Here is a 26024-nt window from a genome sequence, read left to right as displayed (position 1 = left end):
AGGTATGGATGTTAGCTTTTTAATGTCACCAAAATCACGTCATTTCGACCTCTAGAGCTCGCGCTCTGCACAAAACATCGACTGAAGGTCAAATCTGTCAATTACCTCCAATTTACTCCTTTTTGTATCATTCATCTAAAAGTGCCTTCAAAACATAAAATAAAAAATATCAAGGCATTTTATATATAGAACATAGGCAAAACTCTATTTAAATGTGGGTGAAACTATCGAATAATATGATTGCATCAGTTATTATGGGGTGAAATTAATAAACAAATAAAATTAAAAAAGAAAACAATAATAAACCGAGTCAACTTGTCAAACTCGTGGTTTGGGTTATGAGATTGGGATAACTTAATAAATAGCAAAAAAAATTGTGAAGCCTAATTAAAAAAATATTCAATTTAAAAAGGATAAAAAAATAAATAGAGACAACCTAGGTCAACTTGTCAAACCCGTAATTCGGGTCATGAGATCCGAATAACCTCTTTGAAAGCAAGTAAAAAAAATTACAAAACTTAATTCCAAGCAACTCAATGTTGAATGATGAAATTGAAAACAAATCAATAAAAAAAATGGCTAAAAAAATAACTCGAGTCAATCCAGGTAACATGTGAAACTAGTGACCTGAGTCATGAGATTCAGATAAATTCATAGAAAGTAAATAAAAAAAAGTTACGAAGCTCCACTTCTAACATATCTAATGTTGAGGATTGAAATAGAAAAAAATTTAAATCAATAAGATTGATATATAACCTATCAAAAATAAAATAAAATAAAAATCACAAAGCATAATTCCTAAAACAATCTATTACTCCATTTCTCAACACACCTAAAGTTATTTAAAGTATGTTTGTTTTTGCAATTTAACATGTATTTCAAAATGCTTTTTAACTGTTTTTAGCTTAAAAAATATCACATTAATTTTTATGTGCTTTTAATGATTTTAATGCGTTTATATTGAAAATAAAAAAAATCTAAAAAACTATTTTTATATATTATTAATTAAAAAAACAATTTTACAAAAGCTAAGCTGCACATTATTATCAAAAAGATGTGGCCAAAACACTATACACACGTGTCTTTGACCCTTTCATATTTTATTGTTGATCTATTATTCAAAATTCTTCTTTTTTTTCAAATTTTTTTGTGCGCAATTGCATTTTTTCCAAGCCAAATTCCAAGACAATTGAACTAAGAAGAAAATTGAAAAACATGAGACCAAAGTAAAAAAGGTATCATAAATGGGTTATGGTTTTAAAGTTCAGACATAAAGTTTAATTTAGTCCTTAAACTTAACAATTTATTCTTATTTGGTCCCTTAATATTTTTTAAAATTAAATTTTGATACAAAAAGTTTATTTTTGTTGTTTTTAGTCCCTGGTTTGAGAAATAGCAGAGAGATCGTCGGATTTTGGCGGTAGAGAGAAACAAATATTGTTGACACTAATTTAAACCACCAAAAGAGTCGATCTTATGTCAAATTATTTCATTTAATGAGAGAAGCTTAACTTAGATTTTTTTCCCTTTTTTTTTTTTTATATTGAGAGTGCCTAAAAAAACATATATAAGCTTGGGAAGATTTTGGTTTCGGGTTGATTTCAGATTTTGGAATAGTTTTTTGAGGCCATTGATGAATTTATCAAGGTTTCTAAGGTGTTTTCTAAGTGTTTTAGGTCAAGAATAAGTTGAAAATAGGTTTTTGGATCGAATAATATTTTGGCTTGATTTTCCAGCCACTACAATGGCTAGAAGAGCCTAAGTCAGGGGACGTTTCGTATGACTTATTTTTTTTTTCAAAAAACATTAGGGCAAACAACATGTTATCCACCCTACTTACATTTTAAAAATAAATGGGCTCGTGCTCCGACCCTCCTAAATGGTTTTTTATTAATACCTCTTCTCTTTGGTTTTTTTATTTTTGTATTTAATATTTTTTTAAATAGTGGTTTTATTAAGTATTTTGTATATATTTAATTTTTAATAGATTTTTCTATTTCACTTATAATTTTTTTTATGTTTTATATAATTAAAATTTATTTTTAAAAATAAAAAATATTTATTTCTGGATATTATCTCTAATATGTTCAACCTTGCGAGATATTTTTTTCTCTTTGATTTTATTCAATCAATTTTATATGTGTGTCTATTTCTACTATCATTTGATTAAATAAAAAAATAATCTTAATGAAGATGGTCATTGAATGCAATTGTGTAGATGGACCGTGTTGCGATATCAAATATCTTGATTTATATCCACTTTTTGACTTTTTCATATACATATTTAATTATCATTAATGACTTTTTTTTAATTTATTTACACAAATGGTTCTTAATTTATTTAATTAGATGTGTGCATAAGATTTTTTATTTACACTATATAATTTTTATGTAAAAAAACATGTCAAAAAAATCTTACTTTTTTTTTATTGGAAAAAATATCCATCTAGCATCAGAGTGTATAAAACACACATTTAAGTAGTGTTTGGTATGCTAAACAATATTGATTGGATTGAACTGGACAAGACTAGACAAATAATTTTTTGTTGTCTTGTGTTTGGTGTGCTTTGGATTGGACTGGATAATTTGCTTTATTTTTGTGTTTGCTTGACACTAGACGAGACTCAGCCTACCCAAGTTTTAGAGCTTTCCAAGTTAAAAAAAATAGAGAAATGATTAAACCAACCTGACCTATTCAAAAACTCAAGTCAACTTATTATCCAGTCGACCCCAAATAAAACATTAGTAAAAAATCCATTGACTTTATATATATATATATAGGTCAAAACGAGGTTTCTTTGATTTTTTTTAATTTTGGTCAACCTGGGTTGACCCTCCCAAGTCGTGACTTTGGTCATACCTAAGATTGACCCCTGAGTTGGGTTTTAAAACTATGATAATAACCATTTTTATTTTTACATTGTTTTGGGTCATCCCGAGTTAACCATCTTGGCCTGGGCCTTACCTAAGGTTGAACCCCTAATTGAGTTTTAAAACTATGACAATAATTATTTTTATCTTTACATTGATCGGATTAATGGTCTACCCAATCCATGACCTGAGTCTAGCCTCAAATCAACCCCGAGTAGGGTTTAAAAACTATGTTGATAACCATTTTTATCCTTATATTGACCTGAATCAATGATCAACTTAGACTGTGACTGGGACATAGCCTCATGTCAACTTCCGAGTTGAATTTTAAAATTATAATAATAACCATTTTTATTTTTATGTTGAATCATGTCAATTGTCAGCCCAACTTGTGACACGGACCTAGCCTCAGGTCGACTCACTAATTGAGTTTTAAAACTATAATAATAATAATAATAATTATATTTATGTTGACTTGGGTAAATGGTCAACCCGACCTATGATCAGGACCTGACCTCATGTCGATCCCTGATTTTGGTTTTAAAACTATGATAATAACCATTTTTATCCTTACTTTGACCCGAGTCAATGGTCAACCCGACTCGTGACCCAAGCCTAACTCCGGATTGACCTCCAAGTCAAGTTTTAAAACTATGAAAATAACCATTTTAATCCTTATGGTGACCTGGGTCAATGGTCAACCCGGCTGACCTAGGTCTGGTCCTGAATCAATTCTCAAGTCAGTTTCTAAAACTATGATAATAATTACTTTTATCCTTACTTTAACCTGGTTCAATAGTCCTGACTCACTACACGAGCCTGGTCTCGGGTCTACCCTCAAGTTGAGTTTTAAAACTATAACAATAATTATTTTTATCCTTACGTTGAACCGGGTCAATAATTAACTCGACCCTTGACCTGGTCTTGGCCTTGGTTCGACCCCCAAGTTAGGCTTTATCTTTATGTTGACCCAAGTCAATAGTCAACCTAGTTTGTGACCCGGATTTTGCCCCGGGTCTGCCAATAGTCGAGTTTTAAAACTATGATAACAATCATTTTTATCTTTATATTGACTTAAATCATTTAGATTAACCCTTATACAGAAAATTAAATAAGTTTATCTTACCTTTTAGTCAAACAAAAATTTCTTCAGTAAAATAACTTTGAACAAGACAAAAATTATTTTTTATCCTATCCAAAAATACACCAAATAACTTTACAAAAAAATTATCGTATACCAATATATCATTATCTAGCATAGCTATCACTAACTCATAAAGCGTGAGTCGGCGGTCCATACCATCTTCTATAGTGTGTAATAAAATAGTAAAAGTGGTGGTAGGTACTACTATAGTTCAACAAAACTCTTCTCATAGCATTAAAATCTCCAATTCTACCTCTCAATCTAAAACCCTAAAAACCCAAAATTTCTCTTTCTCTCTTTAGAAAACCATAAATTTTTACCAGAACTGAAGCAAGAGAACCAAAAGCTCGCTACCATGAAACCCTAGAAGCTCAATTTGAGAATGTATGATTTTTTTATGTCAAGAGTCCAATTCAGAATTTCGAGCTACATTCTCGTCATCTCATGGAGCCTGACCTCTATAATTCTCTCTTTCTCTCTATGGATTTTTGTTTATTTATTTATTTATTTTACTGTTTGTTCATTCATAGAGAAAATGAAGGAAATGGAATATATGATTGTAATTTGTTTTTCTTTTTCAGTTGTTTATTGTGTAATTTGAAGTAATATAAGGTTGTAGATCAAAAAACCTTTTACTGTGTGTCGCACCCGACATCGCGGCGGCCTTAAAAATTTTCTTGGAAAAGAACGGATTTCTGGCATCCTATTCTTTTATGGAAAAAAGTCTTGTTTAAGGAGTCGTCATCTAATATTATGGTCACTAGAAACCCTGACTGATCAGCAGAGACTCTATGGTACGAGACTGGTTACGCAAAAGGAAAGATGTTATCACCCCTTAAGCGTCCTACTTAAGCCAAGCTGCATTGCTGATTTTATCTAAAATTGTTAAGAATTTGTTCTCTTTTTCCTTTTCTATCCTTCTTTTCATGTTCCTGACTCTGTTGTCAGTAAACAATTCCTACAAATATTTTCAACTTTGGCGTTGGTAAATATCGCGCAAATAAAAAAAATGTGATGCTCCTATCTCTGGCGTCAGTGAATATTCAACTACGAATATTTCCAACTCTGGCATTGGTAAATATTACGTAGCTATAAAATAAATTTAGATCAATATTTTTATTCCTGACTCTAGCGTCAATGAATAAACAAATAAATTTATTTTTACGCATACACATATTTTTTATTTTTTTATGTAGCTAAATAAAACTAAAATACAATTAAATCAGTATTTTTATTCCTGACTCTGGCGTCAGTGAATAAATTAAGAAAATAAATTTATTTTATATGAATGCACATATTTTTTATTTTATATATATATATATATATATATATATATATATATATATTTTAGTTGGGCAGGACTCAACAGGCCTCGCTGGGTTATTGGTCCAAGCCCGTGACCCGGCTGGTCAAGAAATCCTCACACACGCTCAGCACTTTACGGCACCGTTTGGGAACGCGGCTGCGGCGGCGTTCCCAAAAAATTTGAATTTTTTTTTTTGCTAAAATTTAATATGGTTTGTACGTTTTGGATCGTTTTGATGTGCTGATGTCAAAAATGATTTTTAAAAAATGAAAAAACATCATTGACATGCATTTTGGCACGAAAAGTTATTTAAAAAGCACCCGCAACCACACTGCCAAACACGCACTACAAGAGTAATTAAAATTACAAGTGTACAGTGCCAAGCGAATTGTATTTGCATGCACAGCTAGTGAATTAAAATGCAAATGCAAAAGAGGAGGGAAACCGAGAGTTTACCTGGAGCAGCTGCGGGGTAAAGATGAAGACGAAGGTGACGACCGGTTAACTCTGGCCGGACGATGTCCTCCCTCCTTGTTTGTTGTCTGTCGGTCCTCTCTCTCCCGGTCTCTCTCTCTCTTCTCCTTCTTCGTCTGTTCCTGGAATCTGCTGCTTGCTAACGAAGATGGCGGTGTGGAAAGGCTGTTCCACCAACACTGCTTCCTCTCATCTGTTTTAGCTTTCCTTGTTCTGTCGTCTTCTTCTTTTCTGTTTATCTTCTCTGTTCTCTTGACTCTCTTTACTCTCTCTTCTGGTTTTCGTGTTCTAGCCCCTGGTTTTTTTTTTTTTGTTCGTTCCCTTTATCTGTGGCCTTCTCTGGCTTTTATAAAGCCAGAGAATGGCCTCTCTTCACGTGTTCGTGCCTCACGATCGTGAGGCACGAACGCCTCTATTTCTTTGAGAAGAAACAGGGGCAAAAAATTTGCTCCCCTCTGTGTTTGTTTTTTTCGTATGCTCCTCCCGGTTTTTCTTTCCCGTTCTCGGTCGCTCTCTCTCTCTGTTTTTTTCTCTCCCCCTCCTCTGTGTCTCCTGCATTTTTTGCCTTTTTTTCTTCGTCTCCTGGGTTGCCCCCCTCTTAATGCCTTTAACGCTGAAACATAAAACTTCTCTTTAACTGTCGAAACGGAAGCTGAAATGGGCAGTGAACAGTTTATCCAAGAAACGGCTCCGTTTTCCATTCAAATTGCTATTTTTGATGTGGTCCTTGAAGTTTTGAACTTTTTGTAAGCAAACCCCTGGGTAAACTTTAATTGGACCCCTGTATTTCTGCGCATTTTACGAAACAGTCCTTGGTTTCAGAATGTATCAATTCAGCCCTTAATTGACTCTTCAAACTTTGGTATTTCTACAATTAAGTCCCTGATTTCATTAATTAAATTAATTTCAAGTTCAACTAAGTCTAAATTTATCAATTCTCCAATTAAACTCTTGATTTGATTAATTAAATTAATTCTAAGATCAATTAAGTCTCAAAACTTATCAATTCTCCAATTAAACCCTTGATTTTATTAATTAAACTAGTCAAGAGTTTAATTAAATCTCTAAACTTCAATTATGTTGCCCTTAACCCAAATTTTAATTCATTCTTCATTTATTTAATTTTTTATTTGTTTTTCATCATCATTTTTCATTTTTTTCATTATCATTTTTCAGTAAATCAAATAATAGTAATAATAATAATAATAATAATAATAATAATAATAATAAAAGGATAAAAAATTGGGTTATGACACTATGGATTGTAATAGTAGTTTTACTTTCAATTTCTCATCTTATCTTTTTGCAGGACGTTTCTTTGGTTGTTTGTGTTTTTTCTTTCTTTTTTCTCCTAACAACTAAAGTGCACAATGTCCTCTGTTTGTTTGTTATTTGCTTGGGTCAAGCAATGATTGTTATAATAAAAGTTAAATGGTGTGGGGAAATCATTATAGATCAAGAGATCTTTTATTGTGGATTGTAATAATAGTTTCACTTTCATTTTCTCATCTTATCTTTTCGCGAGATGTTTCTTTGATTGTTTGCGTTTTTTTTTTTTATCTCTCCTAACAACTAAAGTGGACAATTGTCTTCTGTTTGCTTGTTGTTTGCTTGGGGTCAAGCAACAATGCCAGGCCTAAGGCTCTAGGATCTGGCATGACCGTCAAACGCAATAGACTTAGGTTTGGTATGGTTGCTAGATCTAAGGCTCTTGGATCTAGCATAGCCGTCAGATCCAAGCCAGACCCAAGTCTCTTGAGTCTGTCATTGTTACTAGACCCAAGTAAACTTGAATCAGACATGTTTGTCAAATCCAAACACGTTGGGTCTGACATCGTTATTATTGTTGTTGCTATTATTGTTGTTGCTATTATTGTTGTTTTTGTTGTTATTATTAGACCCAAGCAAGCTTGGATCAGACATGTTTGTCAAATCCAAACACTTTGAGTCTGACATGGTTGTTATTGTTGTTGTTGTTATTATTTTTATCATGAGTAGTGTTGTTGTTGTTAATTTTAGTATGATTATTCTTATTATTGTTATTCTTATTGTTGTTATTATTATTATTGGTGTTGTTGTTGTTATTTTTAGTATTATTATTATTGTTGGTGTTGTTGTTCTTATTCTTGTTATTATTATTCAAGTACCCATGTCTGTTGGGTCTGACATGGTCGTCAAATCCAAGTACCTGGATCTATCATTGTTGTTTAGGGGTGAACAAAAAAACCAATAAACCGATTAAATCGAGAAAACTGAAAAAACCGAACCGAAAAAAAAACCGAATTAACTGATTAAAAAATCACAAAAAAAATTCCGGTTCGGTTTCTAAAGTCTGAAACCGATTGAACCGGACCGAACCAAACCGGTTCAACCAGCCAGCACTTAAAAAAAAACAACTATAACTAGAATATTTTCTAACCCTAAAGTAACATTTACCTATCAGCCGCCCCCCTCCCTTCTCTGCATATCTCATTATCTCTCACTTTACTCTCCACGTTGATTTTTCTCCCCTCCCTCTACTATCTATGAGACTTTTATCTTGCTGTGGCTTCTTCCTGGAAAGCACGGGTTCTTGAGAAATCATAGATTAATCAACAATGACTTTTTTGTGAGAAATGTGTGTTTGTTTGTTTTTGTTGGATCTGGTGGATGGAACCCCGATCCTCTCTCTCCTTTTCTTGTTGTTTCTTGTTCTTCCCTTCTCTGGTTTTTGGGTTTTCCCTTTCTTTGGTCTCTAGGTTCCCTTTTTTTTTGTCTCTCTGATTTTATAAGGCCGAACCTCGAGAGAAATTCGATCCTTATCTTCCTGGGATAGTGATCTTGTATGTTGATAATTATTTTATTTTTTTTGCTCTGTATTTGGTGGGATAAGAACACCAACAGTCCTGCTATTGTTAGACTGTTGGTAATGAGTTTCCTTAACATTAATGACGCATCGTGGGGTGAAGGAAACTGGAACAAAATGGAATTTGTGGTAGACAACCTGATCTACAATGTGGATTGGATTTAGTTGTGTTGATGGTTCTAATAAAGACCAACATTTTTTTTCCAGGCGGGTTCTTGTATTTCAGAGGAGGAAGAGGATGAACAGTGTTGGTAGAGGACCATTGGGTTTGAACCGGTTTGGAAGGGAAAAAAACCGAACCGAAATTAATCGGTTTGGACCGGTTTTTGGTTCGGTTCGGTTCAAAAAATTAAAAAAAAATTTCAGTTTGGTTGTTTATTTTGATTTAAAACCGGATCGAACCGGAAATGCTCAACCTTATTGTTGTTAGACCCAAAGCTATTAGGTCTAGCATGGCCGCCAGATCGAAGTAACGTGGGTTTGACATGTTGTCAGACCCAAGTAAACTTGGATCAGACATGTTTGTGATATCCAAACACCTGGGGTCTGACATAATTGTTGTTGTTCTTCTTCTTATTATTAGCACGATTATTATTATTGTTGTTGTTATTATTATTATTATTATTCTTATTCTTATTATTATTATTGTTGTTGTTGTTATTATTATTATTATTATTGTTGTTGTTATTATTATTGTTATTATTATTATTGTTGTTGTTGTTGTTAATATTTTTGTTGTTATTGTTATTATGATTACTCTTATTATTATTATTTTTATTGTTGTTGTTATTATTATTATTGCTGTTGCTACTATTATTATTATTACAATCATAATTACAATCACGGTTATAATTAACTATTTTTATATTTTTTTTATTATTATTATGATTCAAGTAACTTGGATATCCAAGTATTGGGTATGATATAATCACTAGATTTAAGTATTTTAGGTTTAGTATGACTATCAGATCTCGATAGATCAAAGACTCTTAAGTTTTGATTATCAAATTCAATGGGAACACCAAATCTAAAATACTTAAACTATTTTTTATATTTTTAAAAATATTAACGGTACAATAATAATTAATAAAATAGTAAAAGTCATGGCAGGTACTATAGTTCAACAAAACTTTCTCGTAGCATTAAAATTTCCAATTCTTACTCTCAATCTAAAACCCTAAAAACCCAAAATTTCTCTCTCTCTCTGGAAAACCATAAATTTTTACCAGAACCGAAGCGAGAGAACCAAAACCTCACTACCGTGAAACCCTAGAAGCTCAATTTGAGAACAAACGGTTTTTTTATGCCATGAGTCCAATTCAGAATTTCGAGCTGCATTCTCGCCATCTCGTGGAGCCTGACCTCTGTAATTCTCTCTATGGATTTTTGTTTATTTATTTTACTGTTTGTTCGCAGAGAAAATGAAGGAAATGGAATATATAATTGTAATTTGTTTTTCTTTTTTGGTTGTTTATTGTGTAATTTGAAGTAATATAAGGGAAATGATCGTTTTATTAGGCTAAGCTGATAGAGTTTTAGAAATTTAATTCCTTATTTTTCACTTTCTTAATTATATTCTGTCTATAATTTTCGGACAGCAATTCAAATGAGGCTACAGAACGCGATGGAGGTGCGGGATAGTCTCGAGATTGCTCATACTGCGGAGTATTTGAATTTCCTTAAATGTTACTTCAGGGCATTTTCAGTTATTCTGTTACAAATTACAAAACCGCAGTTTGTAGATAATCCTGAGCATAAGTTACGGAACATTGTGGTGGAGATTCTGAATCGTTTACCGCATAGTGAGGTTCTTCGGCCTTTTGTTCAGGATCTTTTGAAAGTTGCAATGCAAGTGCTTACCACGGATAATGAAGAAAATGGGTTGATATGCATTCGTATTATTTTTGATCTTCTTAGAAATTTTAGGCCAACATTAGAAAATGAGGTTCAGCCATTTTTAGATTTTGTATGTAAGATTTACCAGAATTTTAGAATGACTATTAGCCATTTCTTTGATAACACAAGCGTGGCTGTAGAGGATGTTAAGCCAATGGAAATTTCTACTTCTTCAGACCAAGGGCTTTTGAGTGCTGGACATGTTGGGAATGGCCAGCTTAATCCTAGTACTCGTTCATTTAAGATAGTTACCGAGAGTCCACTTGTGGTTATTTTTCTGTTCCAATTGTATAGCCGACTTGTACAGACTAATATTCCTCACTTGTTGCCTTTGATGGTTGCTGCAATATCTGTCCCGGGCCCTGACAAGGTTCCTCCCCGTTTGAAAACTAACTTCATTGAGCTGAAGAGTGCACAGGTTAAGGTAAGTTTCATTTGCTCACTGATATCCCTGCAATGTTTTCCCTGATGCAATAAAGCTTGTTTCATGTTGATTTTGTAGATGACATATGGCAGTACTGAGTTTGTTAGCATATTTAGACTGATTCTGGAGGGGAGAAAACCACTTTTTTCATAGAGGGGATTTTGTAGTCATTAATATGCCTGTTAAATACGTGTGCTCATGTTCTTAAATGAGAGAGATTGTTTCTCAACCAAAATATGCAATTCTCTAGCAAATATTGAAGGGAAACCTTATTTTCACAGGCCTTGGAATCATGGTGTTATAGAAAGATATTCAATTCTTGGGATTCTTAATCTAGCATGACTGCGGAAACAATGATGTTGTTGTAGTTCCTGCAAATAAGTTAAAATCTTTTTGTCGTAGGCTTGTGAAACCACTTGATGGAGTCTTGAGTCTTGCTTTTAGATTTGTATTTAAGGATATGAAGTTTCAATGGGATTCTGGTTGTAAGGATCCAACTTGTGACCTCTTTTGCTGAGCTTATAAAATGTCAAGCAACTCTTTAGTTGAATACAATAAAAACTTTCAAATATATCCACAAAAACTCTTATGTGCCTCTGCTCACAATTGTATGAAATTCACTGTTGAGCTACACTTGACGTCCTTTCTTGTCATGCTCAGTGCTACACTGCAATTTTACCAGTTTTTTTTCTCAAAAAGGTGGGAGAGAATTACATAAAATAAATAGATGTCATCTGTGGAAAAAACAAATAGTAGGTCTGGCAGAAATCAGATTCTTGTAATCAAAATTGCAGAACTGTGCATGCTCTTCAATTTGTTTGTATCTTATGATTTCCACTAATTATCACTATTTTTCATTTTGCAGACAGTTTCCTTCTTAACATACCTGTTGAAGAGTTTTGCCGACTATATCAGGCCACATGAAGAAAGTATATGTAAAAGCATTGTGAATCTGCTTGTTGCGTGCTCAGACTCTGTATCCATTAGAAAGGTTAATGATCCCTGCTTTTTAATTTGATTTTCTCTTTATGAATATTGATCTATTGTAGTGTCAAAAACTGATATCTGAGCACTTTGGGTGCAGGAGCTGCTAGTTGCCTTGAAGCATGTTCTGGGGACAGATTTCAAGAGGGGTTTATTTCCTTTAATTGACACACTTTTAGAAGAGAGGTAAAATCCTTTATCTTATTAAGGGGCATACATTTCAATGAGCTTTGATGATCACAAACTCCCAGGAGATTCTAAAAATGTTGAATAATTAAATTTTGGGGGCATAAGAGTAACACTTGAAATAGCACTCTAATCTGTTTGTTGTGTGCGCTTAGTGGTGGTACTAAGAGAAGGAATGGTCTAGTGTTTATAGAATTTGATGAAAAAAATCACAACAGAGGAGGAGCAAATTGAACATGAACATTACAATTGGCAACCTATATCCACACCTGGAAAATAATAATTTGACAGAGGTTCTGTATAAATTGCTGACAAATCATTTGAAACTGAACTTATTCAAGGAAGCATCATGTGGTTGGTAGCTTAACAGGAATGTAGGGGTCCATCACATTTCTTCTGAATGTATTTTGTGCAATTGTTTCCATAAAATGGATTCAATTTTCTGTCTATTTTATTTTTGCTTATTTAATAGTTTGCCTATGAGAAATTTCTTAGAATTTTCCTTTTATGGTTTGACATTGCATCTGATCACTTTCGGATGGGTTGTGGATATTTGGCTCTTTGATTTTAAGTTCATTATTGCTGTGTGTTACTGAATATTTCCTGTTCATTCTAGGGTTCTAGTTGGAACTGGTCGGGCATGCTATGAAACTCTGAGGCCATTGGCATATAGCCTACTTGCAGAGATTGTTCATCATGTCCGGAGTGACCTTTCCTTATCACAGGTGCTGCTGTTTGTGGGATACCTGATGTCAAATTTTACTTTGACGTCAAATTTCTCAATTACCTTTTCATCTCTTGTTTTCTTACCTATGCTAGACTCTTAATTATTGATCAGTATTGTTGCCATTTTGAGTGATTTGTTGCCAGTTTATTCATATAAAAAGGGAATAAGGTGATATCTGTTGGTTCAAATATATTTTATCTGAGATTCCTTTGGTTCTTATCATAAAAAATCTGTCTTCTAACTTTCTTTTCTATCTCTACTGCAGTTGTCACGGATTATTTACCTGTTCTCAAGTAACATGCATGATGCTTCACTGTCGCTCAGCATCCATACTACCTGTGCCAGGCTAATGTTGAATCTGGTGTGTATGCTTGCTTGGGCCAATAAAGGCTTTAGCTGCCTAATTAGGTGCATAGTTAAGATTGGTTCTACAATCTATTTTTTATGCTGTTAAATTGTTTGTTGGGTTTAGGTAGAGCCAATTTTTGAGAAAGGTGTGGACCAATCAACCATGGATGAAGCTCGTATTTTACTGGTATTGACATCAATTTAAGTATTCTTGTGAAGATTTTTTGGTTGGATTTTCTTATTATATTTTGGAGTAACTCATCTTGCTTTACAGGGGCGTATTTTGGATGCTTTTGTTGGCAAATTTAGCACTTTCAAGCGCATCATTCCACAGGTAATCCTTGCTTGGTGATCCCTTTCTCATGTGGTATTGTGTTGGGACAAACCTTAGCTGTGATGCTACAACAGTGAATAGTTTAATTACTGGGAGGTATCTTTATGAAGCTCACTTTTGGTCAATTACTTGACTGTGAGCCATTTGAATGTCTTGGCATATGAAGCATTTCATCACCTTTGGAACTGTGTTAGAGATAGAAATTTACAGGTTCATGTCTTTGTTTGATCTGGGTTATAGGATGATTCCTTTATAAGTTTCATCTTTTGGGATAACTCTGATTAAGATTTTGGAGTGGATGGAAGATTCATGTTATTTTATCGGGTTTCTACATTGCTACAAATTTGAAGGCAGATGCAATTCGACATGGTCTACAAGTGTAGTGACACAAACACAATTCCCTTTTCTTGTTTGCTCTTCTCTGGTGGATACTAGCTCATTGGAACATGTTGATGTTACTTGTGGAGGTATCTAGCTGAAGTATTTCATTGCAGATCTTTAGCTCACAAATGTTCCTTCTCCAGTTTTTTCTGTAGCCCTTACTTCTTATCCTTGGTCCTAAGGCAACTCCATTGATAATTTATTTATAATAGAAAAGAAATTGAACTATAATAAGATTTTTCCTGACCTTTTGCATTGAGTTAATTAATTGGCCTACGTGCTTTCATATGCTTGTTCAAGATTCTAAGTATGTGGAGCCAACTGTCCTCGGATATAATTAACATTGCTTTGTTTCTTTGTAGATATCTTTGATTAATTTTCTTCACATTTTTTAGAAGACTGTCTTTTTCGCTTGTTCATTTCTAATATTCTTGACTACACTTTGTCTTGTTTGCTTGTGAACTTTAATGTCCTTTTTAATTGATAGCTGTTGGAAGAGGGTAAGGAGGGAAGGGAGCATGCTACAATGAGGTCAAAGCTTGAACTCCCTGTGCAGGTAGCTCTGTGACTTTCTGTGTGCTTTTAAATCATTGTTTCATGTTGCTTGGGTCAACAGTTTGAATTTTAGTCTTTGTTCTCTGGGCATCATGTTTCCTCTGTTAGAAGAACGTGCTTTGTTATGCATTCCCTAATTTCAAATTTACTGTGTATATATGATTATTACAAATGTTGAGCCTTACCAGAATGCTACACTCACTCTGTTTCACTACTGATTCGAAACTGTTATGTTTTACTATCGGTTATAACTATTCAGCATTTGCTAGGTGTCTGCTCATAGGACTTGTTTATTTGTTGCTTGTGCATTGTATCTCTTTGTTGGTTCTTGTGATAAAGAAGCTTCGGTGAAGCATTTGGAATATCACCTGCAGTTTGCTTTCCTCAAACCCAAATCTAGAGTCTAGAAATAAATATATAATGAAAATCCTGGGAATGGCCAGATTACTCAATCTTCAAAAGTGCTTTTTTTTGTGTGCATGGTTTAAGATATGGAACTCTCTATCTGTGATGAAGTTAGTTGTTTGTAGGTTAAGCAAACTGCTAGAGCCTGACTGTGATGACGTTGGTTGTTTCTGGGAAGAAGCAAACTGCTAGAACCTAGAAGTATCTCTCATAAAATTTCAAAGAATAAATAGAAAATGTTTAGTTGATCCTTGAAACAAAATGCCTTTTAGTTTATCTGCAATCTCTTTATTTTATCTCAATGAACTTTCATAGTTTGAAAATGTTGAGTGTTTTCTCCAGCATTGTCGAGTTCTTTTGAATAATTATGCACAGATATCCTGATGTACTGGGAAATATATAGAAACATTTAGAATTTTTCGGTGAAGCACTGTCATTAAGGCATCACAGGATTGTCTTCAATCCTTTTGATTGGATGTATACAACTGGACAATATTTTTCTTCTGAATCCATCATATATCTTCTTTGGGGTTTGTCTTCAATCTGACATGCAGTTGATTGCAGGCAGTTTTGAATCTGCAAGTTCCAGTGGAACATTCCAAGGAAGTCAGTGATTGTAAGAATCTGATCAAGACCTTAGTTATGGGTAATAATATATCCTCTTGCTATACCATCTGTATTCTATTTCAATGTTTTATAATGATAACTACACCATGGAGATGAATGCCACTGAATTATGTTTCTCATTGTTAATTAACCTATTTTCAGAGAACTTAAGAATCTCTGGGTTATGTTTTTAGGAATGAAGACTATTATATGGAGCATCACTCACGCACATTTGCCAAGATCACAGGTTTCTGTCTGAAAATTTAACTTTGTTCCAAAACAGCCTTTTATTTAACAGTTCTTTACATGTTAGCTCGTTCTTCTTTTTCATTGCTTAATTTCATTGGTTTAGGTTTCTCCTTCAACACATGGAACACACTCTCAAGTGCTTGTTTCACCGCCATCTAACTTACCATCTCCTCAAGCATTCAAAGGGATGAGAGAAGATGAGGTATTATTTGATGTGTCTTCTGTTTGTTTGTCCCATGATCGGCATGGTCTGACTTTGATTTTGGGCAGGTGGGGAAAGCATCAGGTGTCCTGAAGAGTGGGGTGCATTGTTTAGCTCTCTTTAAGGAGAAGGATGAGGAGAGGGACATGCTTAATGTCTTCTCCCAGATACTGTGTATTATGGAACCTCGAGATCTTATGGACATGTTCTCATTGTGCATGCCTGAACTTTTTGAATGCATGATTAGCAATACTCAACTGGTTCACATATTTTCTTTGCTCTTGCAATCTTCAAAAGTATATCGGCCATTTGCGGATGCCTTGGTTAACTTTCTCGTAAGCAGGAAACTTGATGTTTTGAAGAACCCAGATTCACCTGCAGCAAAACTGGTTTTGCACCTCTTTCGGTTTATATTAGGTGCTGTTGCTAAAGTACCAGCAGATTTTGAACGTATTTTGCAGCCTCATGCCCTTCTTATTATGGAAGTTTGCATGAAGAATGCTACTGAAGTTGAAAGACCTCTTGGTTATATGCAGCTTCTTCGAACAATGTTCAGGGCACTTGCTGGATGTAAATTTGAGCTTCTTCTCCGGGACCTGATTCCAATGTTACAGCCCTGCCTGAATATGTTATTAACAATGCTCGAGGGCCCAACTGGTGAAGATATGAGGGACCTTTTACTTGAACTATGCTTAACATTGCCTGCACGCTTAAGCTCATTGCTGCCACACCTTCCTCATCTTATGAGACCTCTTGTTTTTTGTCTAAAGGGAAGTGATGACCTAGTGAGTTTAGGTTTAAGAACACTTGAATTTTGGATAGATAGTTTGAATCCTGATTTCCTGGAACCCAGTATGGCTATTGTCATGTCAGAGGTGATTTTATCCTTATGGTCTCACTTGAGGCCTGCACCCTATCCATGGGGTGGAAAAGCTGTGCAAATCCTTGGCAAGTTAGGTGGCTGCAACAGACGTTTTGTTAAAGAGTCCCTTGCACTTGAGTGCAAGGATAACCCAGAGCACGGGCTTCGTCTGATACTTACATTTGAGCCATCAACTCCATTTTTGGTGCCTTTGGATAGATGCATTAATCTTGCTGTAACAGCTGTCATAAACAAAAACAGTGGCATGGATGCTTTTTACCGAAAACAGGCTTTGATGTTCCTCCGCGTTTGCTTATCATCTCAACTTAATTTGCCTGGTAATGTTTCTGATGAGGGATATACAGCCAGACAGTTGTCAACCTTGTTAGTTTCTGCTGTTGATTCATCCTGGCGTAGGTCTGAGACATCAGATGTAAAGGTTAGTTGAAAAATATTGATTGAAGTGTTGCTAAATTCTCAATTGTTAGCACTTTCTATTCCACAATTAGCAATTTCAAAATTTCCCTCCATATTTATGTCATCTCCATTTGAATCAAATTTACTTTTGGATGTGGGTACAATCATAGTAGTGCTATTGCACCTGACCCATCAGAGCTATGGAGTTGAGTAGTGCTTGGATGGGTGACCTCATAGGAAGTTTTCATATTGCACCCATCCTTTTAGAGAAAAACAAAATTTACTTTGGATCTCATATCTCTTGAACACTGACTTTGGATCTGTTGTGGCATGGGATTGTGTTTTGAAGAAATTTGAGAGAAGTTTCTCTATATTCTTATTATAACTGAAGAGTATAATACAGTATTTATAGGAGAAGAGTGCTAACCCTACAATCTATCAAAATAGGAAATATTTACTAGACAGGAAAGGATCCTACACTAAACTAGAAAGGAATAATCTATGAGATCTGGTTTAGCTAATACCAGATTTTCCTAACTAATTTTGAGGGAGATTTCTACACTCCCCCGCAAGTTGGGTTGTATATGTTATACATGCGCAGCTTGTGACTCAAATCTTCAAAATTAGTTATGGGAAGTGCTTTGGTAAGTATGTCTGCAGTTTGATCTTTGGTAGGAGTGTAGATTAGATGGACAATTTTCTTTTCAATCGTTTCTGAGATGAAATGTCTATCTATTTTAATATGCTTTGTCCTGTCATGATGCACTGGGTTTTTAGCTATACTTATGGCAGCTTGATTATCACAGAACATCTTGATGGGGTTTAATAGTTTCACTCCAAATTCCTTGAGTAATCTTTGGTCCCGTTTGTTTGATGGAAAGTAGTTTTCTTTTGGAAAGTGAATTCCGGGAAAATGAATTATTTTCTGATGTTTGGTAGTGTAATGGAAAATAAGTTGGAAAACACTTTCCAGTGTTTGATTATGTCATGGAAAATGAGCTGGAAAATAACTTATTAATGTTTTATTTTTCTCAAGTTTATTAAAATAATGAGGAACAAATCTTACATATTAAAAAGTTGAATGAGAATGAAATTGAAAAAAAATATAATTTCATAAATTATCTAAAATAAAATAAATAATAATCAAAGTAATAGAGATCAAATCTAAAAAATAAAAAATAAATGAAAGATGAAGAAATTAAAATAATAATAATTAACATTTCATAAATTATTTCAAATAAAATAAGTAACAATCAAAAGAATGAGGACCAAATTTGATACATAAAAAATTTCAATAAAAAAATGATAAGGGTTTTGCAAATAACAATTATAAAAATGAGGACCAAAGTTAATATAAAAATTAAATTTTAAGAGATGAAATTGAAAAATAAATATTCAAAACAAAATATATGTAACAATCAAAAGTTCGAGGACCAAATTTGATATAATCAGCAAATAATGACATTTTTAAATTTTTCACAACTTCTGGAAAGTGATTTCCGCCCAAATTTTCCAGGAAAACACTTTCCTGGAAACCAAGCCAAATTTTCCTTTGACTGGAAAGTGTTTTCCGTTGACCAACTTTTCTAATGGCAAACAAACATAGGAAAGTTTGGAAAATAGTTTCCCGGAAAATGAATTCCGAGAAACAAACATAGCCTCTGTCTCCACATTCCTTCACAGATGCCAAGTGCTAGAGCTCTAAACTCAGATTTTGCACTACTTCTAGATACAATCTGTTGTTTCTTGCTTTTCCAAGTCACTAGATTTCCCCAAACATAGGAACAATACCCAGAGGTAGATCTTCTATCTAAAATGTCTCCTGCCCAATCTGCATCCGAGTGTATTTCAACATTTCTGTTGTCACTTTTCTTGTATAGCAGACCTCTTCCAGGGTCATTTCATTTTTAGATATCTCAGAATTCTATTAACTGCATCCATATGCTCTTATGTTGGATTATTCATGAATTGGCTTACAACACTGACAGAGAAGCCAATGTCTGGTCTGGTGTGTGAGAGGTAGATGAGTCTTCCTACCAATCTTTGATATCTTCCCTTGTCAACTAGTGTTCTGTCCTGTACTGCTCCTATCTTCTTGGTTGAATCCATTAGTGTTTCTGCAGGTTTACAACCCAACATTCCTGTTTCTTTTAGTAGGTCTAGGACATATTTTCTTTGAGAAACATATATACCTTTCTTTGATCGTGCCACTTCCATGCCAAGAAAGTATCTGAGGTACCCAAGGTCTTTGATCTCAAATTCCTTGGCTAAGAGTGTCTTCAATTTCACTAGTTCTTCTCTATAGTCACCAGTTAGGATGATGTCATCAACATATACAATTAATATTGCCTTTTTATTTTCTGGAGAAGATTTGATAAACAAGGTGTGGTCTGCTTGACACTGAGAATACCCATTTTGGACTATTGTCTTTGTGAATCTGTCAAACCATGCCCGTGGTGATTGCTTGAGTCCATATAGTGATTTCTTCAGTTTACATACTTTGTTGTAGTTGGAGGATATTTCTAGTCCTGGAGGTATCTCCATGTAAACTTCTTCTTCCAAATCTCCATTAAGAAATGCATTTTTAATGTCTAGTTGATGTAATGGCCAGTCTTGATTAGCTGCTAGAGATAGGAGAATTCTGATGGTGTTGTGTTTGGCCACTGGAGCAAATGTTTCGTGATAATCTATCCCATAAGATTGAGTAAATCCTTTTGCTACCAGTCGGGCCTTTAATCTTTCAATACTCCCATTAGCCTTGTGTTTGATAGTAAATATCCATTTGCACCCAACTGGTTTCTTGCTAAGTGGAAGTTCAGACATTTCCCAATTGTTATTCTTGTTTAATGCATTGATTTCTTCTCTGACTGCTCTTCTCCATCCTAAGTCTTTGAGAGCTTCTTCAGTAGACTTGGGAACCTGTACATTGTCAAGCGCTGAAACAAATGCATGGTAAGATAGTGACAGCCCTTCATATGAAACAAATCTGTTGATGGGGTGATTTGTGCATGATTTAACACCTTTCCTTATTGCAATTGGAATGTCTGAGTCATCAAAGGAAGCAAGATTCTCACAATCTGAAATTTCCATACCTGCGTGTATTTGAGCAGAATTTGGACTTGGTTCTGAATCTTGGTCCAATGTAAGAGGTATTGCATGCTCTATCTGCTTCTCTGGTTTTTCCCTTCTGGTATAGGTAAGAAGTTCAGGTTCAGGTTCAGGATTTGCAATTTGTTTTGGTGCAGGTGATTTAATTGGGGCTGGTTGAATGGGCTGATTTGGAACTGGAATTGGTGGACCTGAGACTATAGTTACTAGAGAATGACTCTAGAGAGGCGAATGACTCTGTGGGGTATCTCTCGTGTGAGGTATATCAGAATTTATACCTCAATTCTGATATTCTTGCTTGTTCTCCCCCTGAATATCAGACTTGGGGTAGTAGGCTTGATGTTCAAAGAATGTGACATCCATTGAGGTATAAAACTTTCTGTTGATGGGAGAATAACACTTGTACCCTTTGATGTGGAGAGTATCCTAGAAAGATACACTTGATGGATTTAGGATCTAATTTGTTGCGATGGTGAGGGTGGACATGAACAAAGACTGAGCAGCCGAACACTTTAGGATCTAATGAAGAGAGTATTTTGGTGTGTGGGAATGCTTGTAGGAGGACTTGACTAGGAATTTTGAATTTTAGAACTCTAGAAGGCATTCTGTTGATGAGGTAAGTGGCTGTGAGTACAACCTCTCTCCATTTTTCTTTTCTGCCACTCTATTTTGTTGTGGAGTGTTAACACAAGAGCTGATGTGGAGAATGCCTTGATTTAGACAATAAGTATTGAGTTCAGAATTGAAATATTCTTTGGCATTATCAGTTTTCAAGATCTGGATCTTAGTGTGGAATTGTGTTTGTATCATGGAGTGGAAGTTTTGAAAGATTTGGCCCACTTCAGATTTTTCTTTCATGATGAATAACCATGTCAATCTGGTGTGGTCATCAACAAAGGAGACAAACCAACGAGTTCCAGTTATATTTTTTACTGGTAAGGGACCCCATACATCACTATGGATTATGACAAAAGGATCACTATGGATTATGACAAAAGGATCTGATGATTTATATGAGATAGTGGGATAACTATTACGAATATGCTTGGAAAGTTGACATACTTCACATTTGAAAGACTTTGCATTTTTATTGGTAAATAAAGAAGGAACTAATTTCTCTAGGTACATGAAGTTTGGATGACCAAGATGATAGTGCCGTAACATAACATCACTATCCTTATTGACATAGAAATTTAAAACTGACTGACCCTTATGAGGTGCAAGGATTCCATTCTGAGTTTGTCCTTTTTGAGGAGTGAATCCATTGAGGAGATAGAGCCCTGAACACATCTTAGCACAACCAATCCTCTTTCCCGTATCCAAATCCTGAAATATACACAAGTTAGGAAAGAATTTAGCAACACAATTCAGATCACGAGTCAATTTACTAATTGAGATGAGGTTGTAGTCCAGTTTAGGAATATGAAGAATGGAATTTAGGAGCATGCCTCTCGAAATTTTGCTTAGGCCTATTCCTTTCACTTGGGATGAAGATCCATTAGCTATACGGATTGTAGAAGTCTTATTGCACTGATTGTATTCATTAATAAGGGCTGCATTTCTTGTCATATGGTCTGATGCTCCGGAGTCTATGATCCATAGGCTTGAGTGTCTCTTACTAACAGTAAGGGCTTTTGAAAATTTACCTTTCTGAGCTAACAATCTAGATCCAGAGGCTGACGTACTTGATTGAGATAATAAACTCTGATTGAACAGTTTTTGTAATATATCAAGTTGTTCCTTGGTGAAGGGACTTGTTTCAGGTAGAAGGTTGGTGTTCTTGTCTTGGTTGTCATTTGAGGTAACATTGTTGACACGTCTGCCTTTGTCATTTGTTAACCTTGATGGCGTCCAATCAGCAGGTTTGCCATGAATCTTCCAACAGGTTTCTTTGACATGTCCTAGCTTGTTGCAGTGATCACACCAGGGTCTTCCCTTTTTCTGTCGACTATAATGATTATTGTTTGGATATCCTCGAGTAGCAAGGCAAATCCTTCCAATGTAAAGGCTGAATTGTGAGATCCCATCATTCTTTCTTTCTGCTTTCTTCATGCCTAACTTCAGAGAATGCTTCTCTGAGATTTGGAAGGGGCTTGGTCCCCATTATTCTCCCTCTGACTTCATCTAGATTTTTGTTGAGACCAAGAACGAACTTGAAAGTTCGTTTCAGTTCTAAAATTCTTTTATATAGGGTTGTGTCTTCAGGGCATTTCCAGGCATGAATTTCAAACATGTCTAAGTGTTGCCAATGTCGACAGAGTGTGTTGAAGTATTGTGTTATAGAAAGATCTCCTTGGCATAGATCATGTAATGCTGCTTCAATTTTGAATAGTTCTGATGTATTTTCAGAACTTGAATAGGTTTCTCTTGTTGCATTCCAGATTTCCTTTGCTGTTCCATATAGAAGAAAATTTTCTCCTATTTTGTTGGTCATTGAATTGATCAACCATGACATTACCATGTGATTCTCAGTCTTCCATGTTCGAAACTTGGGATCATTCTTTTCTGGTATGATGACTTCTCCTGTGAGGTAGTCGTCTCTGCCTTTCCCACAAATAAACATTATGACTGATGATGACCATTGAAGATAGTTATGCCCGTTGAGTTTGTGACCAGTGATAGGATGTGATATGCCTTAAGTACCTCCATGATTATTCCCAGCTGATGCTGTTTCTGGCTGTGAGGTTACTTTAGAGATAGAGCTTTGTCCTGTTGCAGCCATGCTGTATTTGGTTTTGGATTGAAGTAGCAGTTTTTAGAGTTTTTAAGGTTTAGGATCTAGAGGCTCTGATACCATGAAGAAATTTAAGAGAAGTTTCTCTATATTCTTATTATAACTGAAGAGTATAATACAATATATATTAGGAGAAGAGTGCTAACCCTACAATCTATCAAAATAGGAAATATTTACTAGACAGGAAAGGATCCTATGCTAAACTAGAAAGGAATAATCTATGAGATCTGGTTTAGCTAATACCAGATTTTCCTAACTAATCTTGAGGGAGATTTCCACATGTTTCTTGCTTCTAGTATTATCATGCAGGTGCTTCCTGAGGGACTTCCCTAGCTGATATTCACAGAGTTCCAAGTGCTCTTTCTCAATGTTTTTTTTTTTTTTTTCTATTAATAGTTGCTTGCTAATAATTTGTTATTCAGTTCTTAGACACCATATGCTTGTATTTGAAGGAATTGAAATGAAGTTCTAGTTTTCTTTCATTTTCTGAATCTCTCAAGAATTTTAGCGTTGATGTTTTATCTTATTTTCCACTCTTTATTTCCATGCCTGTTTTATTTCTAACTTCTTTTTCATCACATGCTTCATGGTGCCTAATTGAGTAGATTAGCCATGAGTGTCTTGTGCTTTAAGTAACTTTATTCTCAGGTATCTTTACGATGTAATGTCTCTGTAATGCAATTTTGTATATTCAGCATATTGGAAATTTCTGCTCTGTATGAAATATTCTTTTTTCACTTATTGATTTTCACCATCTTCACTATTTTCTTATTCTTTTTTCACACTAGTAAGTTCAGTTTAAATTTTCTAGGATACTTCACGATGCATGTGAAAAGTTCTGAAAAATATCCTTTCTTCGGAACAGCACAACAAAATATAAGGACAAAATCTTCTCTTCCTCAATTTTAGATCAGATTGTTCTTTTAAACATTTCAATATCACTGGTGTTCAGCTTTAGTTAGTTCAGGGTACTATTCCTACTAAATTTTAGCTCATTTTAATTTATTACTTAAAAGCTTGCAGGTGTTGTTTACTAATATAAAGTATTTATAATGTATTTCTCTAATAACTAATATATATCGTTAAAGAGAGTGTGAGAGAGGTTAGGGCTTTGGAGCCTGCTCGCTCTCATGCTTTGTATACTGTAAAGTTATGTTTATGATAATATTTAGAAGCATCTTTTACTATCCCCATTTATTCTATTAATTTTCCATATCGTTATATTTGATTTTTTTTTTCCAAATTGGATAGAGCTAATTCGGGCTGTTATGATATCCATTGTGTAAAATGTATAGCATTGCTTTGTGACATTTGTCGTGTATTATTTCAGGCTGATTTAGGTGTGAAGACAAAAACCCAGCTTATGGCTGAGAAATCAGTTTTCAAGATTCTGTTAATGACCATAATTGCTTCCAGTGCTGAACCAGATCTTCATGACCCCAAAGATGATTTTGTTGTCAATGTTTGCCACCATTTTGCTATGATATTTCATATAGATTATACCTCAAATAACCCTTCAATTCCAACTGCTGCCCTTGGTGGGCCTATGCTTTCATCAATTGCTAGTGTCAGTTCCAGGTCAAAGGCTAGCACTAATCTGAAAGAGTTGGACCCTTTGATATTCTTGGATGCTTTGGTTGATGTGCTAGCTGATGAAAATAGGGTCCATGCCATAGCTGCTCTAGGTGCTTTAAATGTTTTTGCTGAAACACTTCTCCTCCTGGCTTGCTCAAAACACGGTGATGTGCTGATGTCAAGAGGAGGCCCTGGTACTCCTATAATTGTGTCTAGTCCCTCAATGAATCCTGTATATTCACCACTCCCAAGTGTTCGCATCCCAGTTTTTGAGCATCTTCTACCACGTCTTTTGCATTGTTGCTATGGAACTACATGGCAAGCACAGGTGGGAGGTGTTATGGGGCTTGGTGCTTTGGTGGGAAAGGTCACTGTCGAGACTTTGTGCCACTTCCAAGTAAGAATTGTGCAGGGTCTGGTCTATGTACTCAAAAGACTTCCTCTTTATGCAAGCAAAGAGCAGGAAGAGACTAGTCAAGTGCTTACACAGGTTCTTCGTGTGGTGAATAATGTAGATGAAGCAAACAGTGAACCACGGAGGAAAAGTTTTCAAGGGGTAGTTGATTTTCTTGCTTCAGAATTGTTCAATCCCAATGCATCTATTATTGTACGAAAGAATGTGCAATCATGTTTGGCACTGTTGGCTAGTAGGACTGGCAGTGAGGTATCGGAGTTGCTTCAGCCTTTGTACCAGCCCTTGCTTCAGCCTCTTATCACCCGGCCACTCAGGTCAAAGACTGTTGATCAACAGGTATGCTTTGTTGTTGCCTACAGCTAATGTAATTTATCAATTTTCTTTGCTGACTTGACTTGGTATTTATAGGTTGGGATAGTTACAGCTCTGAATTTTTGCCTGGCTTTGAGGCCCCCTCTTCTCAATTTGACTCAAGAGCTGGTTAACTTTCTGCAAGAAGCATTGCAAATAGCAGAGGCTGATGAAAATGTATGGGCTGTGAAGTTTATGAACCCCAAGTATGCCTTGCCATTGAATAAGCTTCGAACAGCTTGCATTGAGCTACTCTGTACTGCTATGGCGTGGGCTGATTTCAAGACTCAAAATCATTCTGAATTGCGTGCAAAGATCATTTCCATGTTCTTCAAGTCTTTGACATGTCGGACACCAGAAATTGTTGCTGTTGCCAAGGAAGGCTTACGCCAGGTATTGTATAGCTTTTCTCACGTAGGTATAGCTTGCATGTAGATATTTTTCTTCATTTCCTTTTAGCTTGGCCATGATTTCAGTATTGTAGATAATGTAGGTTTAGCAGCAGTTTTGTAAGGAGCAGAGACCTTCATATAGTGATTCTGTGGGTATACCATCTCAGCTGTTGTGTGTATTTGAGTCTGTCCATTATATTTGTTTGTTCAAGGACTAGAATAATGCATTAGGC

At 35.0% G+C, this 26024-nt stretch overlaps 1 protein-coding gene across 1 annotated transcript in view; it reads left to right on the top strand.

The window, feature by feature from the left end:
* Positions 1 to 9771: 9771 nt before the first annotated feature.
* Positions 9772 to 26024, top strand: part of LOC18101081 (uncharacterized) — a 31102-nt gene continuing 14849 nt past the window's right edge. Inside the window, 15 exon segments of the mRNA XM_024604823.2 lie at positions 9772 to 10006; positions 10239 to 10960; positions 11826 to 11951; positions 12045 to 12130; positions 12747 to 12855; positions 13123 to 13218; positions 13330 to 13392; positions 13480 to 13539; positions 14408 to 14476; positions 15445 to 15526; positions 15681 to 15733; positions 15839 to 15937; positions 16006 to 17238; positions 24389 to 25384; positions 25457 to 25792. Coding sequence (XP_024460591.2) covers positions 9949 to 10006; positions 10239 to 10960; positions 11826 to 11951; positions 12045 to 12130; positions 12747 to 12855; positions 13123 to 13218; positions 13330 to 13392; positions 13480 to 13539; positions 14408 to 14476; positions 15445 to 15526; positions 15681 to 15733; positions 15839 to 15937; positions 16006 to 17238; positions 24389 to 25384; positions 25457 to 25792 — 4188 coding nt within the window. The 5' untranslated portion in view covers positions 9772 to 9948.

Source organism: Populus trichocarpa, chromosome 7, assembly GCF_000002775.5.
Source record: "Populus trichocarpa isolate Nisqually-1 chromosome 7, P.trichocarpa_v4.1, whole genome shotgun sequence".
Taxonomy (NCBI): domain Eukaryota; kingdom Viridiplantae; phylum Streptophyta; class Magnoliopsida; order Malpighiales; family Salicaceae; genus Populus; species Populus trichocarpa.
The sequence above is the reverse complement of the archived record's forward strand: the minus strand, read 5'-3'. Positions and strand labels throughout refer to the sequence as shown.